The sequence below is a fragment of the Cydia fagiglandana genome, chromosome 27, assembly GCF_963556715.1.
Source record: "Cydia fagiglandana chromosome 27, ilCydFagi1.1, whole genome shotgun sequence".
Taxonomy (NCBI): domain Eukaryota; kingdom Metazoa; phylum Arthropoda; class Insecta; order Lepidoptera; family Tortricidae; genus Cydia; species Cydia fagiglandana.
The window spans coordinates 3,982,153-3,991,599 of NC_085958.1; the positions used below are offsets into that span (position 1 = coordinate 3,982,153).

At 42.2% G+C, this 9,447-nt stretch overlaps 1 protein-coding gene across 2 annotated transcripts; it reads left to right on the forward strand.

The window, feature by feature from the left end:
* The first annotated feature begins 92 nt into the window (after positions 1–92).
* LOC134677841 (HMG box-containing protein 4) lies at positions 93–8,360 on the forward strand. Of its 2 annotated transcripts, none has more exons than XM_063536266.1 (8): positions 93–244; positions 316–550; positions 1,528–1,673; positions 2,186–2,307; positions 3,717–3,822; positions 5,902–5,990; positions 6,250–6,381; positions 7,359–8,360. In XM_063536266.1, the coding sequence occupies exons 1-8, from the start codon at positions 235–237 to the stop codon at positions 7,521–7,523; spliced, it is 1,005 nt and encodes a 334-aa protein (XP_063392336.1). In that variant the 5' UTR covers positions 93–234; the 3' UTR covers positions 7,524–8,360. The 2 variants fall into 2 exon arrangements, with proteins under 2 accessions (XP_063392336.1, XP_063392335.1); XM_063536265.1 differs by lacking the exon at positions 6,250–6,381 and adding an exon at positions 6,603–6,734.
* The last annotated feature ends 1,087 nt before the right edge of the window (positions 8,361–9,447 follow it).

Below are 9,447 nucleotides of genomic sequence, written 5' to 3' on the forward strand. Positions count from 1 at the left end.
AATATATGAAAACAGTTTTAATAATCAATCATATTTTTTTGTTAAAGTTTGAACGCAACTTTACTAGTGACGCTTGGAACAAAGTCAACAAAGTGTCAAACGCGTCGCGTACAGAAATACAATTACACTAAAATCGGCGCAGTTTCTCTAAATCAACTAAAATATCACTTCTGCTCCAATAATTTCCTTCAACAAAAATTCACATTTAACAACCATCCGCAGCCAACTTTAAAAATGCAAGATGGTAAGCCACCCTTCATGTTTACCTCACTGAGTGTCCTAAGTATATTGAATAGTGTTTAATTCCATATTTAGAGGTCACAGGTATCTCGCGGAGCGGGCGAGTGCGGAAGAAGAGCTCCAAGCTCATGGACTTCGAGTCTCCTGACGACATCGAGACGCGGTTCCGTCGGCAGACGCCGGTGAAGTCCTATACGGCGTTCAAACAGGAGGAGCCCGAGTTCCGAGAGGCTCCGCAGCCGATGGAGGAGGGCGCGGCGTCGGGCAGCGAATCGGATTATTATGAGAATAATGGGGAGAATGCTGAAAGGTAAAATACTGTGAACATGCAAACCTTATGCTTGTCTGCATATTCTCAGTAATCTAATCAACTTGATGTTTGCTGACATGTGTCACAACTAAATGTGAATAGTCTACCCAGGCCAGAGTACCGGCTAATTGTTTGTTACCAGTGTCTCCTGCTCCCCATCCGCATGAGCCACCCCAGATTTTTGGTATGATGGTTTTGTTTTGCACCAAAAAGCACTTTTATTTTGATCTTAATAAAACTGCTTTTCAACTGGGGTTAAAATGGCCGGTAATCTCCATATGTAACAAATATGGGGCACAAAATATTGGACAGAGATTTCCTGCCGCGGTAGATAGAGGGAATTTCATTTACTGCAGTTTTTTCACCTTTTTCAATCATCAACAGTTGTTCATTTGAAAAATGTGCTTGTGTATGGAAATTCCCACAGCCACAGAATAAATAATAGGACTAGGTACAGAAGACTCATTCTCTAACAAAATGCGTCTGTTACGATCAGGACAGATAGGCCGCTAGGTGGCGACAGCGCCACGCGCAGCTTATGGGTAGCCACCAAAATTGGTGTGGAACGGATGTACTTTTAGGTACCTGTAGCAAAGCGACAAAATTGCAGAGTGAGCCACGCCTGCCACATCCCAATTTGGCCATATTCACCCTTTAATCCTATTACTTAAAAACAAATATTAGGGGACATCTTACACACTAACCTCTTACTTTGTTAGTTCTGTTTATAGTTCGTTTTTTTAGCATTAGAAAGAACTCCACAGAAGCAAGCGTGCAGTTTTTATCAGGCTCTTTAATTGTTAATAATTATAGAATTATCTAAGGTAGCATGGTCAATACATATAATTTACTTCAAATTATTACCGCTAAAAGTGCCGTATTTGGAACCATAATCTTACTTCTGCGAAGTTCTTTGTAATGCAAAAAAAAACGGACTATAGTTAAAGATGAAATACCGTAATGTTGCTTTATTGTAGTATGGAGTCTGACAGCTCCGCCTCGGACGAGGGTTCAGCTCGGACACCGGCCAACTCTCTGTACATGATGGAAAAGAGCAAGAAGAAGCTTATTATCAAGGACGGCAAGGTCATTGGTCGTGCTAAGGCTCAGCGGAAGGATAAAGGTATTTTTTTTTATGGTGTATTAAATAGATACATAATGGTTAATATCTTGGAGACCAAGCTTCTGGTTGCCCCATAAGTTTGCCCTTATACGAGTACTATATTTATGTTCTAACTGATGTACCTGTATTTCTCTTACCAAGCTTTGCTCGGAAAACAAAACTAAAAAATGCGCGTTTTCCCAGAGATAAGACCTAGCTAGATCGATGGATATATAAATAAATAAACAAGAATTGCTTGTTTATAGGTATTAGATTAGATAGATAGATTCATGACAAGAAAATTTATTTTTGGTCAAAGTCTAATGTCATGTGAACTGTGTTTTGAAATAAGGTTAACCCAGTCAAAGACATCAACTCACGCGCGTCTACCGTGTAATATAGACCTTCATACATTACAATAAAGATTATGATGGCGTATTTATATATCTATCTGTCAGCGAAGTTTTAACCCTTTCAATGCCACACCCAGGGTGTTAACCCTGTATGCTATAAGTTTATTTGTATGTTATCAGGCAAGACGCGTATCACTGCCTACATGTTGTGGGCGAAAGAGGCGCGCAACGAACTCTTGCGCAGCCACCCTGATATGGACTTTAGCGCCATTTCTAAGCGGCTGGGAGAAATGTGGGCCAATGTAAGTATATCTACTATAACACTAAACTCTCGCGTTATGTACACATATTTAATTATACAAACGGGTCTACCGCGATATAATTTCATTGTTTTTACCTTAAATTCTGACGTATCAGCTGAGTTGCACCAGCTCCCTACCTGTTTGTGTATTTAAATAAGTATATCTACTATACAGCACGTGGAACAAGTACTGGAAATTGAAAGAAATCTTCAAGAGTAACATGCCCATAACCTTAAAAACTAGAATTATGAACTCGTGTCTACTACCAGGCCTAACTTACGGATGCCAAACATGGAAGTTCACAAAAAAAGTCAAAGACAAAATAAGAACTTGTCAAAGGGGAATGGAGCGTAGTATGGTCGGCATCAAAAAAATCCAAAAAATAAGACATACAAAGATAAGAAACTTAACAAAGGCCAAAGACGCGCTTAGACACGCCAAACAACTGAAATGGAAGTGGGCGGGACATGTATCACGGATACCGGACCAGCGTTGGACCAAAAATGTGACGTCATGGAAAGGGCCACTAGGAAAACGGGGTATAGGAAAACCTGTGACTAGATGGGAAGACGAAATAAAAAATATCGCTGGTCAAAACTGGATGCAAATAGCTCAAGATAGAGATGAGTGGAAAACTCTGGAGGAGGCCTTCACCTGCGAAGACGGGGTTCTTGCTAAATATTAACTTTAAAAACTATTCTAAAATGTCAAATTGCAAGAAATAAAAGGCTATTTTATTTTTATTTTATTTTATTTATTTATTTATCTACTATACAGGCATTGACAGAGACGCCGCTATCTGTTAGAGGAGGGCAGTAATGAACAATTGTGCTTTATCTCAGTGACTTGTGGAGATGACGGCATAAATGATGTTGTTCTGCCGCTAAAGATGCAATGTAGCTTTTAAATAAACACCATGAATCGTAACAGAAACTCTTACTCAAAATCAGTTACTTGCGGTTGCCCCATAACATAATGCCATAGCACTGTTGCTTATTAAAGTAAGCAAGATACACAGTTAAACTGTCTTTACAAATCTTATCAGTATTGGGTGGCATTGGGCATGATTTGACATGATGAACGTCATTTATTGTGGAAAATTATAAATAAATATATAATTTGTGTTTCTTTGTTTAATTATAATCAGAGAAATGGCAGTAGTAGTAGTAAAATACTTTATTGTACAAAAAGAGACATGAAACATGAAAGAACACATCAGCATCATTAGTATAAATCACATCAGATCATCACTCAATCATCAACATCATTATCACAAATCATTATCATCATCATACAAAGATCAAGATCATTAGTACAAAGGCGAACGTATCCCTTTCAGGGATCTCTTCCAGTTAACCCTTGAGCAATGGTGGTGCATGAAGAAGAAAACATATTTTTTGTTATTATAGGTGAACTATAATGAGCGCTACCTGTGGAAGCGCAAGGCGAAGCGATTCGCCATGCAGAAGGAACAGAGCCTTCACTCGGGAGTGAGCAAGATCATTTCTAACCCCAGTAAGTTAATTATTATAGTAAACACATATTATGTTACTTTATAGGGTTCCGTACCTCAAAAGGAAAAGACGGAACTGTCTGTCTGTCCGTCTGTCACAGCCGATTTTCTCCGGAACTACTGGACCAATCAAGTTGAAATTTGGTACACATGTGTAAGTTTGTGATCCAAATACGGACATGTAACGTAAACAAATGAATTTTAAACATGAGAGCCACTTTTCAGTAAATGAAAAATTAAAATTTTTCAAACTATATGGGGCATTATCTATGAAAAGGGACCTTATTGTCGATGGCGCTTACGCCGCACAACGTCGCACGGCATTGAAATTATATCGGAGCGTCGCTAATAATGGCGTAAACGCCATCGACAATAAGGTCCCTTTTCATAGATAACGTCACATATCATGTTACATATCAAATGAAAGATTTTATTGTAAGGATCTCAAATATATATTTTTTTTATAATTTTCGAATAAACAGTTTAGAAGTTATTCAAGAAAATAGGCAAAAAATGACCATTCTCCCCCCTTTATCTCCGAAACTACTGGGTCTAAAATAAAAAAAAAATACATAAAATAGGTCTATACCTATAGATGACAGGAAAACCTATTAGAAATGTACAGTCAAGCGTGAGTCGGACTTAGGCACTTGTCCCACCGGCGATGAGCGATAAGCGAGTAGAACGATAAACTAGAAACGAGTGGGCGAGCGGCGAGAAGCGAGTGCTAGCTCCAATAGTTTTGTCGCTCGGATATAGGCGAGTGTTCGTGTGCGATGGGCTATTACTCGCGTCACTCGCTCGGGCGGTGCAGTGTAGCCGAACCAAAGAATATAATACTCACTAGGAGAAGAACGATAACTCCATACAAAAAATGTCCCTTTCAAAAGTTCGTTTATACTAGCGCTCTGGTAGGATACCATTGTAATTAGAATTGACAACCCGTTTAGCCTAGCGGGTATTGGCAGTAATCCAGTTCAGGAAGCTAATGGTCCTGGGTTTTGGTCCTTGTGGGAGAGGGAATTTCTTTTTGTATTATTGGCAGCTCGTTGAATAGTCTGAATTCACTGTATTCCCTTCTAAAGTAATTAACATTTTGCATCCAAATTCTTCGTTTTTTTCTGTTCAAATTATTCCTTTTTTTCTTCCGTCTATTCAGAATTGCTGCTGCGACTATACTACAAAATTCACCATCATCGTCGTCTGAACTAGACAACAGTAACAGCTCAAACGCTTTACTTAAATTCATAGCAAATATCTGCAATGAAATACACGCTGAAAAATCACCGCTGATTGGTCTCGCAGCTTGAGTTCTACTACGAAGCGAGCATCGCCAAGCGAGTACCGCTGAGCTAGTTTTATCTTATCGCGGCGACAAACTAGTAGAGCGAGTGTTCTCGCCGGCAGTGTGAACAGCCAGCGATGGAACTATTAATATATGTGTCTCTTTTACTGACATTAGAATCCTAACCTTTTGTTCGTTTCTTGGGCGATAAAATCGCCGATAGTTAATCGCTTAGGTACTCGCTCTTGGTGGGACAAGTGCCTAATTACAGTTTTTGATCCGACCCCTACGGATTTTTTAAAGAGATTTCACTCACGTTTCACATAAAAAATACATTGTTAAAAATTGTGTAATATACGGAACCCTTGGAACGCGAGTCCGACTCGCACTTGGCCGTTTTTTATTTAGAGATGCGAAAAAACGCTTCACTGAGTTGAAAAGATTGATTCATATCTTTCGCTCGCGGTGATATATATCACCCATTTCGCTCAGTGGATCTGTAGACTACCTATATTGTTGAAGAGTGAGAAGAGGGAAATGTCAATCAATCAGATACATACAGCCATAAGTGCGTAACCTATTCGCGTCGTCCCACTAGCTCCTTCGCTCGGCGTAGGCGTGGGCATTCAAAGTGTTATGGTGCGTCCAGATTTGGCGAACGCGCCGCTAGCGGGCCATCCGCTAATCGGTTGCACTCGCGCTCACACCGTACACACTTACCGTTAGCGATTTTTTCGCTAATGGTTCAGGACGTAATTAACATGCAATGCCTTTAATAATAACGATCTATCCGCAGGTCCGCGGCCGGCGCACTCGGGCCCGGGCCGGCCGCCGGCGCGCCGCGCGGCGCCGGAGCCGCCGCCGCCCAACAACCAGCTCGTGGCGGTGAGTTATTCTAATGCTCACTTGCACCATCCCACTAACCCGGCGTTAAGCGGTTAAACCGTTAACCTAATGTCAAATTGTACTGGTAACCATGGCAACCCCAGGTTTAACCAGTCAACCCCGGGTTAGTGGGATGGTGCAACTGGCCTTAACTGGTGTGGCGTCGTTACTAAAAAAGTTGCTACCGATATCGGACAAAAAGTTCAAATACTCCGAACGTTTGGGTGGAATTGTTTTAAAACCAACATTTTCCCAGCAGGTTTCCGGGGCAGCGTCAGGCGGCGCTGGAGTGTACCGCGTGACCGGCGTAGGTGCCGTCGAGGTGGCCGCCCACCTGCGACTCCTGGGCGAGAGTCTGGCCATCATTGGCGAGCGCCTCAAGGAGCATGAGGTAAGTGACATAGGGTCGCCATGTGACGTGGGGTTATAGGAACATGTAGGTGTCAGGGGCAGCATCAGGCGTGTACAGAGAGACTGCTGTGGGTGCTGTGGAGGTGGCCGCCCACCTGCGACTCCTCGGCGAGAGCTTGGCCATCATTGGCGAGCGCCTCAAGGAGCATGAGGTATGTGACACAGGGTCGCCATGTGACGTGTGGTTATAGGATCGTGTAGGTGTCAGGGGCAGCGTCAGGTGGCGCTGGCGTGTACCGAGTGACTGCTGTGGGTGCTGTGGAGGTGGCCGCCCACCTGCGACTCCTCGACGACAGCCTGGCCATCGTTGGCGAGCGCCTCAAGGAGCATGAGGTATGACACAGGGTCGCCATGTGACGTGGTTATAGGAACATGTAGGTGTCAGGGGCAGCATCAGGCGTGTACAGAGTGACTGCTGTGGAGGTGGCCGCCACCTGCGACTCCTCGGCGAGAGCTTGGCCATCATTGGCGAGCGCCTCAAGGAGCATGAGGTATGACACAGGGTCGCCATGTGACGTGGGGTTATAGGAACGTGTTGTAGGTGTCAGGGGCAGCATCAGGTGGCGCTGGCATGTACCGGGTGACTGGCGTGGGTGCTGACGAGTATGAATGTTGCGACACAGGCAGGGTCGCCACGTGAGGTGCCCATTCAGTGTTTTTAATGTAAAAAAAAATCAATTTCTTTATCTTGTGATAATTATCAAGAGGTAATATGTATCTTATCATTCTTATCTGGACCTGAAAAGCCATTAATAGGAAGGAATGGAAACAGCTGGTAGAGGCCTATGTGTGCAGAAGACATGCTGAATGCTGAACACTCATTCAGACATTCCGATGTGTTAGTTTTTTAGTAAATTTGTTTATAAATGTAATGTAATACTGTTTTAGTTTTGGCAATGAAGGCTATTATGATAATGAATGTGGATCTTATAAGTACATTTGTATTGTTGAACACAGGGCCAGATAGCCGTGTCCGGGTCGGTGTCGGTGCTGCTGGACACGCTGCTGTGCGCGCTGGCGCCGCTGCTGGGCGTGTGCCGCGCCATCCCGCAGCTGGCGCCGCCGCCCGCGCTGCTGCAGCGCACGCTCCACAACATCGCCTACATCATGCCTGGACTCTAGAACCCCCTCCCCCCCCTACAACCACAGGCAGACATCCTCCAGACTGAGCATAGTAGCGCTACCCCCTCTGCAACAAATGTACGGTAGTTGTTCGGCCTCTTTCACAATATGAAGTTTACTTTTCTCGTTGATTTGTGAGAAGAAATATTTATGTGTCAGTCAATAAAGTCATGTAGTTTTATAAATACGTTTTTTGCTTAAATTCAACATAATTTACAATAATATCGTGAACAGTAGTTTTACTCCATTTTCGAGTCCAAAGTGTCTTTGTGTGACGCCCGGACCAATCACGGCACGGGACTCGCTCACCTCGTCCCCCGCACCCCTGTATTTTTGGCCGCATCGGTTTCATGGAATACTCTAAGCTCCGTCTAGAGGATTCCTAGTCTACGCCTACAACATAGGGCCTAGTCCAAGCCTACTTTATGGGTAGCCTACGAATTGGACATTGAGCATATAAGTCCGTAGACGCCCACGCATCTCCCAACTTGTCCAAGTTACCCACCACCATCATATCCAGATCTATAACAGTCCCCCTGAACTTGTACAAAGTCAGGGCCTTAATTAACTCCCTAGTTTTCACATTATTCCATTTGCCAAGCCAAATTAGACGTAACGGTATCGTCTTGGGTCGTGCCATTCGTTTTTCGTCAAGTTCTTAAATTAGTCCTATTCTGCTTTCGTCTCTCATTCTACATTGAAAGCCACCGACGATTGTGACGAATGTATAATGAGTGACGAAAGCAAAATAGTACTAATTTAAGAACTTGACGAAAAACGAATGGGACGACCCAAGACGATACCGACGGAGCAGAAATACGTTGTCAAGCTATTGTAGCTGCGTGATTTTGATTTACTTTACTACTTAATAAAAATTCTTAAATATACCCTGTGTTTTTCTAATGGTCATTTACTGACCACCCTAAATTAAAAATGAATTCTATTCACCTATTCATTTTAGTATAAGGTGTCAATAACTGGCCACCCTTAAACAATGGCCAGTAATTGCCGAATTACCCTATTTGGTTGTTTCATCTAATAATAATAATTAAGATGTAGTAACTGAAATACATATACAGGGTGGAAAGATAAGTCGGGCCCTGGAGGAAACTACCTTAAATCCTTGAGCTGGCTCATTTTACTTAAAGGAGACATTCCTTTATTTTTAAAAAGAAACAAAACTGCAAAGTATTTCTCTTTTTTTCTTCAATTTGGCTTGTCTAAAAAAATCTTAAGTACTAAATATTTGATTTTATGGATATTTTGTACGACAGACGAGTGTAAGACCTAATGTTTCTTGGAGAAATGTTATCATTAACATTAACTGTATCGACTAGTAGAATAAAATTGCGAGTTTTTCTTTTTTGGAATTTTTAATCGGTTCGAGTCCCGGGCAAGGCAAGCGAGTTTTAGAAAATCTTTGAATGGAGTATAGTTTCTTTTAAAAAATAAAGGAATGTCTCCTTTAAGTAAAATGAGCTAGCTTAAGGATTTAAGGTAGTTTCCCTCCAGGGCCCAACTTATCTTTCCACCTTATACCTACTAGTAGGGTCAGTAAGGTCATTTAGCATGCACTTTAGTCTCAGGCGATGCCGCTTGGCATGATTGTTCCTTAGGTCAAACAAAGTTGATCTGGCCCGGTAGACAGGAGATCGTACCATGCAGACCCCCCAAAAAGGGGGGGTGAAAGAGTCGGCTCCCCAGGTCCAATCTATGCTATATTCTTTCCTAGTCTTAGCAACTAAGGCAAGTTACATATCGTTTTCGTATAAATTAGGGACGAGGAATTCATTTTTGAAATAATTATTATGCCTTTCCATACAAAAAAAAATATTTTTGTACAAATCATGAAAATGTTATGTCATTTTTTTGTGACAATTTTGGATGTTACAATCACAGTGTGGCGATTTGCACTAAATAAAAA

Bases quoted from the DNA above. Each gene is read 5' to 3' on its own strand.
- LOC134677841 (XM_063536266.1), top strand. The intron at 551-1,527 runs GTAAAATACTGT...GCTTTATTGTAG, and splicing joins AATGGGGAGAATGCTGAAAG to TATGGAGTCTGACAGCTCCG. The intron at 2,308-3,716 runs GTAAGTATATCT...TTGTTATTATAG, and splicing joins TGGGAGAAATGTGGGCCAAT to GTGAACTATAATGAGCGCTA.